The sequence below is a fragment of the Pararge aegeria genome, chromosome 6 (genome assembly GCF_905163445.1).
Source record: "Pararge aegeria chromosome 6, ilParAegt1.1, whole genome shotgun sequence".
In the NCBI taxonomy this organism is placed as follows: domain Eukaryota; kingdom Metazoa; phylum Arthropoda; class Insecta; order Lepidoptera; family Nymphalidae; genus Pararge; species Pararge aegeria.
Genome location: NC_053185.1, coordinates 3,033,938 through 3,048,796, shown reverse-complemented (window position 1 = coordinate 3,048,796; position 14,859 = coordinate 3,033,938). Strand labels below are relative to the sequence as shown.

General features: G+C 38.1%; 1 protein-coding gene across 3 annotated transcripts in view; it reads right to left on the bottom strand.

Moving 5' to 3' along the window:
- Positions 1–14,859, bottom strand: part of LOC120624559 (hemocytin) — an 89,075-nt gene that overhangs the window by 57,473 nt on the left and 16,743 nt on the right. For all 3 annotated transcript variants that reach the window (XM_039891190.1, XM_039891191.1, XM_039891189.1), the window contains exons 11-23: positions 14,651–14,813; positions 13,145–13,269; positions 12,387–12,453; positions 10,995–11,096; positions 9,898–10,132; positions 8,592–8,787; positions 7,432–7,624; positions 5,062–5,150; positions 4,057–4,276; positions 2,710–2,883; positions 1,921–2,054; positions 1,533–1,651; positions 429–579 (exon numbers count right to left, since the gene is read on the bottom strand). In XM_039891190.1, coding sequence (XP_039747124.1) covers positions 429–579; positions 1,533–1,651; positions 1,921–2,054; positions 2,710–2,883; positions 4,057–4,276; positions 5,062–5,150; positions 7,432–7,624; positions 8,592–8,787; positions 9,898–10,132; positions 10,995–11,096; positions 12,387–12,453; positions 13,145–13,269; positions 14,651–14,813 — 1,968 coding nt within the window. The remainder of the gene's footprint in view (positions 1–428; positions 580–1,532; positions 1,652–1,920; positions 2,055–2,709; positions 2,884–4,056; positions 4,277–5,061; positions 5,151–7,431; positions 7,625–8,591; positions 8,788–9,897; positions 10,133–10,994; positions 11,097–12,386; positions 12,454–13,144; positions 13,270–14,650; positions 14,814–14,859) is intronic.

The window sequence follows — 14,859 nt, the reverse complement described above, 5'->3', positions numbered from 1 at the left end:
TTATATATTTTAAGATATATTACATACAAAAACCAATTAGATATAAACATGACATTACCCAAATTAATGTAAACTACTAACAATTATATACAACATATATAAATATGTAAATATATAACATACATATATAAATATATAATATATATTATATAACATATACATTACTAATTATTGTAATATTAAAACTGAACTAATTAACTATGCTCGGCCGATTTGTGGCACGAGCTACCTAGCCTAGTCTTACAATGAATTCCCAAAGCAAGAGTGGTAAAAAGGTATCGCATCACGATTCAAAACTACTCCCCGGAATTCGCTGCGCCGACGTAACTTGAACATGACGATACGGCCGCTTCTTGGTTAGCAGGCATACTATGGCTATCCCGTGGGTATGCCTACTTAACAGCCTGAATGAATGATTATTATATTACCTTGCAGGTGAGGGGCTCTGCGATCGCGCAAGTGGTGAACTCCATGTTGTGTGCAGCGCTGCAATTGCTGCGGACATCTTCCGCCGGAGGGTAGTTCTGTATCTGGTCTTGAGAGGCGGGCTGGCACTCCCAGCGTGCTCCCATACATGTACTGCCGCAGACATTGTATAATTACTCTCTATGGGCCTTAGAAATACACTTGGGATAATGTCGGAATTGGTTTTTTTTAATATCACTTGCTGTAACACAGCTGTTGTCCGCGTTTATTACGGGTTTTTTACAAATCCTGTGGGAACCGTTTGATTTGTTGGGACCAAAAATAAGGTTTGTTACTATGCATCCTTTCAACTAACTCTACACCAAAAATAAACTTTATTGGTTTTATACTTAGGGCGTTAAAGAAGGACAAACAAACCAATAAACAAACACACTTTCACATTTATATTATTAATAGGTGCTGCCCGCGCGCGTTCTTCAACTGAGTTTATTATAGTTTTTTAAAAATCCCGTTGAAACCATTTGTTTTCTTGGAATTAAAAGCAGCTAATGTTAGATATTTGAAATAATATTTTTTTTTTCTTAATTTACTTATAATGCACGAGACATTTATTATGTACAATTCACAAGGTCATGACGCCTTAATAGGTAAAGGTCCTATACAGTTATGTGACTTGAACAATTAAAAACAATACTCACAAAACACTAAGCCTTGAAATATGGTGCTACTGAATGCTTCGAATAAGTTTGGTCAAAAAATATGGAATTTACGACTGACCGGTAAAAATAGAGACTTCATTTTGACCATGGAACTCAAAAAAGTCAGGTATCTGGAGCATGTCCTGCAGTTTCTTTCAGACCATCATGATTGGCAAAAGCGTCGGGAGAATAAGAAAGTCGTGATTTGGAAACCTCTGAGACTAGACCGGGGTAGCCGTTACTTAGCCGCAACTTTCGTTTGGCAAAAGACAGGAACTTACTAGAAAATAAGGAGATAGTGGAGAGCGCACCAGAAGAAGATGAAGGAAAAAGCTCTATGTATTTACTATGATTCGCAAGGAAAACCCATGTGGCAAAAATTATGTATACGTAAGATAAGGTACTCACCAAAGTTCGCGTTCTCGCTTTCCAGCTCTGACTTCCTTGTAGCCATGCTTAAACTCCATGCCCTTGTGGTAGCACGGACACAAAGAAACTGGTACGCAGACGTTGTCGTTATCTAACACCTAAAAATTTAGCTTATGTCATTAAGAATCTTTAAAAGACGTGTATAAAACATAATACGCCATCGAAAAAGTGATGGATTCGATAGAGTTCTTTGCGGTACTATGTCGCTTCATGGAGCGTCGTGCCCACTCCAAATACGCTTGGAGTGATAACGGCAGTAAGTTAAGTTGATTTTAATACTTAATGAAGGTAAACGGATCAACTAAGCGGAACATGTTCTAAGTCACAGTTGCAATAAATTTAATTAAAGTGTGAAATCAATACATACTTGTCCAACTGGGCACGCACATCCTTCAACACAGGAAGGCTTGCAATCGTCAATAGGGAGACCAACATCGGTGCAAGTTCTCAAACAGCTGTCAGCGCACACCGTGTATTCTTGCCCACCAGTGCACTGTATTTCTGTGGTATATACAATATTCTAGGATGAGTATCTTTGTTTAAATACGTTTTTATAAAAAAGTGATTTCTTTAATTATTATTAAGTATAACGGCCAGAAGCCAATTACACTCATTAAAAACATAACAATCAATAAATATTTAAAACCAAAAAGGAGAATTCAATCAAAGGGATAATTTAGTAGTAAAATATGCGATGGTAATAAAATCGTATATCAGTATATGTTGCAGCTGTATATCTATCATCTACATATACAAAATGACATTACTCAGCTAAAGAACTGTGGCGCATCGTGCATGGCAGAAGGGAGAGCGCCGCCATTTTAAGGTGCTAAATCACACAATAATAATAATTAATTATTTGCAAATGTTTTTACCGTATTAAGATAATAGTGAACAATGCAGTCAGTTTAGGGGCCATAGCATTCTACTTAATTAATGGTAAACAAATTCGGTTTATTTTAAATTAGAAACTACTAAATTTGAAAAATTCAACTACGACGAAATTCGAATTTCAAACGTCAGCGCTCGTCAATATCTAAAAGTTGTGAATATATAAACGTACGTGTATATATTCGTAGTGTTATGTCATTGTATCCACGGCATAGTGTCACAGGTTCAGAAAACACATTCTACCGAGAAGAAAACATAAACTCACCGCACTCCTTGACATTGTATCGCCATTGTATCATGACGCCTGCGCGCGCGCACGCATCCGCGTAGTCTGCGAGTATGGGGCACAGACAGCGCGACATGTCGTCGCCCGTGCAAGCGCACATGTCGTAGAGGCAGTCCTCGTAGTACTGCTGCACGTCCACATACCAGTGGCAAGCTGAAAAAACGACGTTATTACTGCCTCTACCCCATAAACCTTTTCAACACTAAATTTTAGTCTAAACGAATGTACACAGAAAACCCGCCTACCCGCTGACAAAGCCCTTCTAGCAGGTTCTTTGAAGTGATTCTGCAGGAATTTTGAAGTGATTCATTTATTTTCAAAAACATTTCAAAAAGGTTCGAACAAAATCCAAATAAAATTTGAATTCATATTCTATTTGAAATACGCCTACTTTATAAGCACTTAAGAAACGTCAAGTCAGTTTGTTAATAGTGACTATAATGATTAACGTCCACTGCTGGACATAGATCTTTTGACGAAACTTCCAGACTTTAACCCACGGTCTTGGAGCGCGGTCTTGGAAAAATTTGGCGACAGTAATTTAGCTACTTCCAAAATCACCTGATCTTACTGAACACTAACATGTCGTGCAGATGCCGTCGATATGGAGCAGACCAAATTCTTAGTCGCCAAAACCAAGCTACCGGTTTTTTTTTCTGTATATTAATAATTGACGGATCAAGCAGATGTTCCATCCGATTGTAAGTGGAAAACTATCGCCTATAACCCGAACAACGCTTCGCAAAGCATGCAAGGAACACATGGACAAAGTCCTGTGCCCATCAAACTGAGGCGTAGATGTTAAGGCTGTAATGTCCCGACCTTCTGACCAGAACACAGTATTCCAACAATGCTACTTGGCGGCAGAAATAACTTCCCAGACGCAGTGGCGTGCACTGAGTTATTTACCAGGGTATGCATACAGCAAGAAGATTCCATCAAATGGCAAAAATCCTCCACCAATACGAGTTAATCTAGGGTTATTCAAGGGGCGGATAAACAAATTCCTTCAAATCCGGCAACGCATCGGTGGCTCCTCTGGTGCTGCAGATGTTTATGGGCGGCGGTGATCACTTAACATCAGGTGACCCACTTGCTCATTTGCCCGCTATTAAAATTAAAAAAAAAAACATGTATGCAGTGCACGCCACTGCCCAGACGAGCTCTGTCAGAAAAAAGGTCTACTATTTCTATGTCGGCGAGTGCGTAGACTTTCTAAGTATACATACATCGTGACGCGTCGTGACCCATACAAGCGCAGAGCTTCAACTTAAAATGGAGAGCACTGAATTGATTTGACAGAGTGGTTAAGGTATTAAGTCTTACATTCGAAAAGAGTGCTCTTAAGTTGGCTGCAGTATTTCTCCGCGTTGTCTTTGTTCTCAACATTAGCCTTGCAGGGATGTTCTTGCTCTGTGGTGGACACGTCGTCGCAAAACTCTCTCGTCTTCCATTTGTTCGCGAACGCTAGCACCGACTGTTCCACATCCCCCTCTGGCGTCAGGAAGTCGTCCTTTTGGTTTAAGTTAAATGTACCGCATAGACCCTAAAACAACACAAATTAAAATAAAGTTAGATGCTGCTTTGTTCAAGTAGCGCTTGACCAATAGTGTGACACTAATTTTGTAAAGTAGATAAATAATTAAACTTTTGATAACTTGATATGTGTCAGATATTTTTTTTTAAATTGTTTATAATTTTAACAAATTTAAAAATAAATAAATAAATATACTACGACAATACAAACATCGCCATCTATTATTAGCCAAAGTAAGCATAGCTTGTGTTATGAATACTAAGGTGACTGAAGAATATTTGTAATTTTTTTTTTATTCTACTACAAGTTAAGCTAGCCCTTGACTGCAATCACACCTGGTGGTAAGTGATGATGCAGTCTAAGATGGTAGCGGGCTAACCTGTTAGGGAGCATGGTCGTCATACCCCTAATTGGTTTCCACGCGACATCGCACCGGAACACTAAATCGCTTAGCGGCATGTCTTTGTCGGTGGGGTGGTAACTAGCCACGGCCAAATGCTCCCACCAGAAGAATATTCACAAATTATAAATTCCCAAATAGCTCATGTCGGGAATCTATCCCGGGACCTCCTACTTAAATTCATAGCGCTCACCGTTGCGCCAGGGAGGTCGTCAAAAAATAAATGAATATTATACATAATAACTAATAATATACAGACCAACACCCAGCACTGAAAAAAATTCATGTTCATCACACATACATTTTCTTCTACGATTTATAGGAATAGAAAATCTCACACTTGGAGCTCTGAAGAGAATACAATGTGATATTATATGAGGGATTAGTTCCTTACCTGTGTTTTATCATGGTACGCCGGTGGCACGTCGACAAACACGCGAGTGTTGCCGTCCCACCACAGGGATACTTTGCCGGGCATTTGAACTGAAACGATGATAATAGTAATGTCATACGGCAAGATAGATCATCTTTGGCACAGAATTAAGAACTTACAGAAACCGTGTACACGACTAATATTGAGTTTTACTCCACTTTAATAGTGTTTCTCGAACAGGTGGTTAGTCACTTCATTTATTTAGCAGTTGACAGTATTTACTTTACCTCTAGTTTTCTACACTTTTACCATAAAATGGTGAAAATATGAAAAGTTGCTAGCTCACAGCAACATTCCGAGGGTGTGAAGTGACACGTATTCTGGGCGTTTTCTCTATTTTTGGACACAAGCATGCAATAATGGCTGATTGAGGATTCTGTGTGATATTTGTTCTGTGATCTTTGCATTATTTTTCTTTAGGCATAGTTGTCATATAAAGACTTGTGTTCATAAAAAGCTCAACCAGAGTTGGTACAGTTAACCCGTTAAAGTAATAGTGTTAATATAGTAAAGAATTTTAACGGGATCAGCCCTTTTGTAATAAAACGATAGTAGTATTCAAATAACTTTAAGAAAATAATTAAAAATCTTTAAATTTTTGCTATGAAGAATCAAAAATGACTCTTTAGAAATATTAACAGATCGCACAAATAAACATCCCCAAGGCTTTTTGATGAACTAGTTATCTTGTAACGTAATAAATGTCTATTTAATTTTATAAATTAATATTGTATAAGTTGGAATTTGCGCGCGGGCAATCTTCCGAAATGTCGCGAAACTGGCGAATCCAACAATATTAATTTATAAAATTAAATAGACATTTATTACGTTACAATCTACCGAGGAATAGCCTTAATCGGATGCCTAGTGATTTCGGTGATTCCTAAAGAAAAAAACGTTTCACGAACTCTTACGTGTTCTGAGTCTAAAGTTACGACACCGCTTTGCCGGATCGTAGTTTAGGGGACTTGTTAACTGATACTTGACAGATGAAAAATATATTAATTAGAAGAAGAAGAAACACTTTATTGCACGTTTAACATACAGGAAAGGCGGCCATGCAAATGTAGACATGCAAAGGCGGCCTTATTGCTGCAAGCAATCTCTTATGGGCAACCTTTGTAGATAGGAATCATAGCAAGAGATCGAATTAGTTTTTTTTTTAATAACCTTATAAGTTCATACGAAAAATCTATACTTATAATGAAACTGTAACTGGAAGATTTCTGTACATTTAATATATTTTATAAATTTTTACCGGGGGATGCTTTATAACGGATACTGAGTCCAAAACGGATTTATGTAAAATTTTTGTCTGTCTGTCAGTCAGTCTGTCTGTCTGTCTGTCTGTCTGTCTGTCTGTCCAGGCATCACGTGAAAACTACTGAACGGATTTAAATATAATTTAGTATAGTGGTAGCTGATATTCCGGGTCAACATATAGGCTACTTTTTATCCCGGTAAATAAAAAGTTTCCTCCGGGAAATGGGATGCAAGTTTTATTCAATTTTATTTCATAGCTCCGTTAAATTTAAACTTAAAAATAAATAATTCAAAAAATAAATAAATTTTTAATAATTCCTTTTTTTATTTGAGAGTGTATACTATAGAGCATGTATTGTCTAGTTTTAAGAAAGATCTGATAAATATTCTGGGAAATAAAGGGCATAACTCTTCACTGTTGTTAACAGGTAGCAAGGCATATGGGACAACGAATGCATGTTTACCGTCCTACAAATATTATAAATGCGCAAGTTTTTTAGACTGGATGTATGGATGGATGGATGTTTGTTACGCTTTAACACCACTACGAAAGAACCGATTTGGCAAAAATTTTGCAGAGACATACAATATAGTCTGGAATAGCTCATAGGCTTCTTTTTATCCCGGAAAAGCAAACAGCTCCAACAGGATAGCATCACTATTTTTCCGCAATTGTCTTTCAAAATCCGCGCAATTCGCGTTTTAGATTGACGTGGTTTTTTGGATAGGCTTAGTTGAGGTGTGTAGTAGTGAGTAGTGTGTGCCTCTCTTCTTTGATTAGGCGTTACTTACTTAGGCATCGCCTTGTCCGTCGTTAGTGAAAACCGGCATGAGACTAAATTGATTAGCATTTTAACAAATGTGCTATTACTTTTTATTTAATTAATGAGTATTCAAGTAATAATCAAAATTATATTTGATTCACAGCCTAAGGTCATGTAATTGGGTCGGTGGGTATTTTGGTATAAATACGGTGGCATTTTCAGTCTTGTATGAGACTGAGACGACGCAAAGTTACTTCATGATGTCATAATAGTGAGGAATGCAAAATAGTTTTATAATACTCACTCATAATAAAAAGCGACGATGCGGCGCGTATCTTGATGTCTCCCACCTTAGCAGGTAGGGCCGTTACCTCTTTCCCGTTGACAAGAATGAATCCGCCCTGCTTGAGGTTAATGTTTGCACCGAAATGCTGTATGTACACTGCCTTTGTGCAAGATGGTTTGCCTTCACCGTGGTATGGGGAGAGGTTCATCGCCTGAAAAAAAATAAAGGATCTCTAGGCTAACATAATGCGAAAGTATGGTCGTTTGTTCTTCTTTAACGCCCTAACTAATCAACTTATTAGCGGAGAGTAACATTATTAGGCTATTCTTTATCCCAGGAACTCGAACAGTTCCCACGGAATATAAAAAAAACCGCAATAAACGCGACAGAAGAATGCGGGCCACCGGTGGAAGAAAAATATATAAAGTTTCCTTCTACGGCAACATTTTTAATAAATGATAAATATTTTCTCAATTTCATTATCATGATCATTATCACGTCTACCCATTAACATGCCCATCACATCTCCCACAATTCGAAAGGGTTAAGGATGTAGTCCACCACGCTGGCCCAGTGCGGATTGGTGGACTCCTTTTGGGATATTATGGAGAACTCTCAGGCATGCAGATCTTTCTCACGATGTTTTCCTTTCCAATTTAAACAAGTTTTATTTTAATTGATAAAAACGCACATAACTTAGAAAACTTAGAGGTGCGTGCTGGGATTGGAACTCGCCACATCGAAAGTGATCGATCGATCGATCCTACCGGTTGGGCTATCACCGCTTGGGCTAGCGCTGCTCATTTTATTAAGTTCGGGTTAAAAGGGTTATTTTAGTACTGATTGACGAAACAAGAAGATGGTCCACTCGATGATAAGTGGAAAACCATCCAACCATTTTCAATTATTTTCAATCATTCTATTATCAATTCCATCTTCATCATGAGCTTCGCAGTTCATAAATGAAACCAATGTTTTGTGGAGCACTGGCACAAATGAGTGATAGTCTATACGCTACGCGGTCAGCTGATGCGAACTATAGGCGCCGCCATATTGGCCTCAGATGCTCTGACGAGCGCCTGTCACTTTATCCCTACTCCGTGGCCGTCACGCGACATGCAACACACAGTCGCAAAAGTGTGAGACGATGTAATAAAAGTTTCTCTTTAAAAACGTACCTCAGTAATAGCTCCAGAGCAGGCGACGTTTTCTGCGTCTATGGTTATGTTTTCGGTCTTGAGTAGCGTGTAGGTGCAGTGACCCATGAAGTTGTATCTCAGACCGTCGAAGGTGGTGTAGTGAGGATCTCCGACCGCACCGCAGCGAGCGCCGCACGGCACTTGTGTGCAAACCCATTCACCCATTTCGCATTTACTGAAATAAGTTTATTGGATAGATGATTATGAAAATTAAGAAAAAAGAAACATTTTTTTACATTGCGCCACAAATAACAAAATTAACGACACCACGTATTTTATGTGTGGCCCAACCTAGAAAAAGGTGCCAGCTCAGCATTGTGCTGCATGCGTCTGTGGGAACATACAGCGCTGATTTTCAGTTGGCACCTTGTACCAACCAGGTGACACCACGGAAATGCGTAGCCATCCACTGACCACATTTTAATATTTTAATTTAATAATACACAAAGCTAAAGCTAACTTAAACTTTTATAAACGGACAAAAAAACAATCGGAAAAAAACCAAAATAAAAAAATACAGCAATAAAATGAATTTTTTTTTTTATAAATAAATAATAATAAATATACTACGACAATACACACATCGCCATCACGCCCCAAAGTAAGCGTAGCTTGTGTTATGGGTACTAAGATGACTGATGAATATTTTTATGAATAATATACATAAAATACTTATAATATATAGATAGACACCCAGACACTGAAAAACATTCATGTTCATCACACAAACATTTTCCAGTCGTGGGAATCGAACCCACGGCCTTTGACTCAGAAAGCAGGGTCGCTGCAAACTGCGCCAATGGGCCGTCAAATAATACTACTGAACTAACTAAATAAACCCACAACTATAATAATAACAACATTTATTTATATGAGCTTAAAAATCAAAACGTACATAATATATCGATAATTAATTAAGATACACAGTGTAAAATTTAGATAATAATAATTTAAACGAACTATAGCTATATATAATAATAAAGCTTAATTTGCTATACTCGATAAGCAGGAGAATCTGTATGGTGTAATTTATAATTTCTTCAATCCTTATATTCCGTACCAAACAGATCTTCGAAATCGAACATAAGCGGTCAATCAACTTAGCTAACGTTCACACATGCAAATCGCTTATTATGCAATTCCCATTGTTGTTGTGTGTAAGTTAGTCTTGACGCGGCAAAGACATTGAATCTTCGGCATGCAACAACAAGTCTTAAGCAATAAGCCTTCCGGATAAGTAGGCATACAATGGTCACCAGTTTAGAATTGAGCAAGGCCAACTTACCAAGTGTTGCAGCTCTTAGGTATGACAGTTCCGGGTGGGTAAGTTCTGTTCCTGACACGGCAGAGACATTCGCTCTTCGGCACGCAGCGACCAGTCTCCAGCAAAAGACCTTCCGGACAGTAGCATCCCTCAACACAGCTGGAGTTGCTAGTGGCACTCAGTTCAGGAGAGGCGCAACTCGGCTGCGTATCTGGTCCGCAAGACTTATAGATTTTGCCTTCCGGGCATTTCAAGGCTACAAAAAAAAAATGGTTTGGTTTAACAATACAAAAATTTAATGCATATATCCAAAAAAATGTCTTGGGTTTGCTTTTAGTCCGGCTAGTCTACCGTAATACTTAAGAGATCAAATCAAGAGAACCTATAAGACCCACCCATCGACATAAGTGGATAATAAACCCACAATTATGCAAATGCCTTTCGATCAGTAGTCTTTTTGGCATCAGCTGAAAACAAACGAATTAAGGACAACTTTTGGATAATAATCTGTAAACTATTGCGGTTGCTTGCAACTAAGGGTCTTAAAAATAAACGTGGCATAACGTCGGAATAACTCCGACGTTATCACGTTTATACAGTTTAGAGAACAACGTTACGCTGGGATGGGGAACGTCCTCCTGGCATCTGTGTGTCCTGCCACGTATAGCTTGCTTGAGTACCGTCAAGGCAAGAGGAAATACCGTTTTCTAAGCAAACGTGCTCTAACCTAGACCTCAGTATTTCCTTTCTAACAGGCACGATTATCGTCAAGCGCTGGCTTATCGTTAATAAAAAAAAAATAAAAAAGAGGTACTAATAGAAAAAATGCATTCGTGTAATTGTAGATTTATTTTTAACTTATATCGATAGAATGTTCTTCTTATTTTATCCCTAGAGTAGTCCGACTAGAGTAGATACACTAGACGCAGACCTGAACTGTTTGTCTCACTCTATATAATCTTTTACCACTCACCTACCGAAAAAACATGAGACAGAAGTCACATCCAAAATTGCTTAGACATTTAGCATTGTGGGTTTTCATATGTAATTTTACAGTTTCAGATGTAATCTTTATATAATTATAATCTGTAACCTTTATATTAAAAGAAAATACTCACGGCAAGTTTCAGGGTCCCTCCACGACTTCATCTCCTCAATGCCGTGACGTAAACATTCTTTAGCATACACCGATACTGTTCTACACGCACATTCCTCAGGTGCTGTCAATGATTATAAATAATATTTTGGATTATTAATATTTAAATTCTAAATTCTATAAATTTACTAAAATTCTATATTAAAGCAATCAAATATCAATGGCAGTAATGGTGTAGGAAAACAACGTGGCTTTCGGCGGGGGTCGAGTTTAAATCCCATCACGCACCTCTTACTTTCTGAGTTATGTGCGTTTTTTAAGTAGGTAATTAAAATATCACTTGCTTCAACGACGAAGGAAAACATTTTGAGGAAACCTACATGCCTGAGATTTCTCCATAATTTTATCAAATAAATAAATATACTACAACGATACACACATCGCAATCTAGCCCCAAAGTAAGCGTAGCTAGTGTTATGGGTACTAAGATGACTGATGAATAATAAAATAAATAAATAAATATACTACGACAATACACACATCGCCATCTAGTCTCAAAGTAAGCGTAGCTTGTGTTATGGGTACAATGATGACCGATGAATAATTTTATGAATAATATACATAAATACTTAGAAAATACAGATAAACACCCAGACACTGAAATACATTCGTGTTCATCACACAAACATTTTCCGGTTGTGGGAATCGAACCCACGGCCTTTGCCTCAGAAAACAGGGTCGCTGCCCACTGCGACCCTGAATAATATATGTAAAAACGACCGTCAATAATATATGTATAATAATTTTATGTATATACATAAATATTATCTTATAAAATACAGATAAACACCCAGACACTGAAAAACATTCATGTTCATCACAGAAACCTTGGACTCAGAAAGCAGGGTCGCTGCCCAATTCGCTAATGGGCTGTCAAGGCGTGTGAAGTCCACCAATCCGCACTGGGCCAGCGTGGTGGACCACGGCCTGAACCCTTCTCATTGCGGAAGGAGACCCGTGCCCTGTCGTGGGCCGGTAATGGGTTGATACGATGATGGGGGTGACCACACGGTGCACTACGTTTTTATTGCAATTTGGAATATTTGGTCTAACGTAAAACAATCAACAAGCCTACTCTATTAAGAGCAATTGCCGTGCATTAGTGTCACATACATTTGAAAATGTATTGACGAATGCTAGTTATTTTACATTTTGTTTTGTAAGATGGATTTGGAAAAAAGAAAACTAGACAAAACAGAAAGGAACAAGAGACAATTAAAAAAATATATTATCATGTAGGTAGGTTTGGAATTACCCTTTCCGTTTACTTTCAAACCCTGACTTTAGATGGTACGAAGTTCCCCAAGGTCATCTTTTTAGTATTATTTATAAAGAACTAAAATCTGAAACTTACACAAGCTCGTAGTGCACGCACAATAGTCCCATTGGCAAGCTTCCAGTAGTTGGGATACATCCATTACCTAAAATAAAATAATACTAGTTTAATCCAATTGCTTCAATTAAGATCGTAGTAGAGTTCTTTGTGACAGAGTCATCCAGGGAAGTACTATCGGCTATCGCCGTGCTTATTTTTGCCGCTAAGCAGCATTGTTGCAATGCTGCTTAGCGGCAGAAGGGCGTGAAGGGCGTGAAGGGCTGAAGGGCGTGGTTGCCGGTGTGATTACAGGCGCATGAGATTTAACACCTACACCTCAAATTGATGGACACAGGGCGGTACGTTCTAGGACGTGCTCCTTGCATGCCATGTGAAGTGTTGCTCTCGTTATAGGCGGTGGTTTTCCACTTACCATCAGGTGGGCCATCTGCTTGTTCCATCACTTACACACACACAAAAAACCCTTAAGTCAAAATCAACCCTTCAATAATTGCGAATACGATAATCTTTGGAATTATCTTTATAATTCCAGAGTATAAACAAAGGAATAAGAAAATGAAACATATACTCTTTATTTGAACATTAAAAAAAATATACAAGGGATATAAAACGGAAAGCAGAAACGAATTCGTTGATACAAAAGGCGGCCTTATTGCTTAGGAGGGATGGATTTGCCTTCCTTCCTGACCTTAGGGTTAGATAAACAAAAAGAAAGTGGAATGTTTTGTAGCTTATTTACTAGAAAGTCGTTAAAACTGCTTGATTTTCTGCCCTACCTTCGCACATTTCCGGAACTTTTCCTTCGTGAATATATTGGTGCAAAACTGAGCCGCCTTTTTCATATCCTCGTCGGATTTAGAGTTACATGCGCTAGTCTCAGTGGTGTTGCTGCCGCACATATCTGTAACGCAAGTATTTATCATCATCTTTATTTATTTATTTAAACATCTTTATTGCGTAGTAAAGGAGAAATTACAAATATACTTAAAAAAAAAATTAAAAGCAAAAGGCGACCTTATCACTAAAAGTGATCTCTGCCAGGTAACCTTAACGATAGTACGAATAATACATGAGAGACGGGAAATCGCAATTACAATAAACAATCCATAAATTTACACACTTAAGTACACATCTTCAGCATCATCATCATTTTTATCAACCTATTGCTAGCCCACTACAGGGCACGTGAAGCCTTTCAGAATGAGACTGATATAGGTCCTAAAAAGAAAGTAAAATATACCCTACCTTATTCTTTAAAATAATTGTTTTATAAATATAACCTAAAATAAACTATTTTAAACTATATAAAATCTAAAACGTCTTCGAAACCGCTGCAGCGAGGCACAGTTCCTAAGATGCTGGCAGCATTGCCCCTTTGGATGCCCAAAATAATTCGTTGGCCAAGATAACTGCCCGGATAGGATCACCGGTAGACTCGATAACCCTTTTCGATAATTCTTTGAAAAGGGCTCTTGCCTCCGGACCCCACGGTCCCAAAGTCTCTACTCCAAAAGGCACAAAAATGAAGCTGCTATCCAGGTTTTCATATTTACTGCTCGGCATTGGTAGCAGCCGCACCTACCATTGACGAGGTGGCCTGGATGTGTGATGCAGCTAGGGTATCAACACAAGTTGCATCCCACAGAAGTGACCTTCCAAGCCACCAAGGTATGAGCATCATGATTTCACCCTACCTTATTAATTTCATTAATGCTTAGAAAATAATAACTTCTAGTTGAAAATGGATGGCAAATTCCTAAAGAGGTTAAGTGTTACTTCGAGGTTAAACATTGATTAAAAGTCGAGAGGGTCTTGCCGTCATAACCTCAAGTAGTATTATTTTAAAATGTTTTTCTGCCGACTTTGAATTTGTGTAAAAAAGGATCACAAAACTGAAGCAAACCTTCATTCATATTAAAATAATACAAATTAAAGCGCTGGTAATAACGTTTGATGACATTCAAGCTATTAATAAAATTTACTGATTACGTACGGACGTTGAACTTTATTTAAAAATATGGCACGCAATTGAAAATGGTTAACCATAATGGTTAACCATATTTTCGGTAAATGATTCTGTTTTGTATAAGTAACAATATCTTTAAGAAAGCATTTTGTTTAGCCTTTTCTTTGTTAATGGTATGGCGGGGCCCTTCGGGCGTCGCTATTTAATACCCTAGAGTTTAAAATACCTGCCATACCCCTTACAGGTTACCCGGCTACTACCTTAGACAGCATCATAACTTACCATCAGGTGAGATGAAACAAAAATGGTATCTTACCTTCAAAATCATGAAGTTTCCAAGAATCGAATAAAACGGATTTTGTCTTAGCGACAATGCCTTCCTTCGTGATCATGTCGTCCTCGGGATTTCCGTCCAGAGTGCCACAGAGACCTTCCGTCTTATTCCAAACCAACACCGAACCTTCCACCAAAAGCACGTCCTGAAAAATACTCATATGTATACTTATGTACGCACGCAAAAGCTTA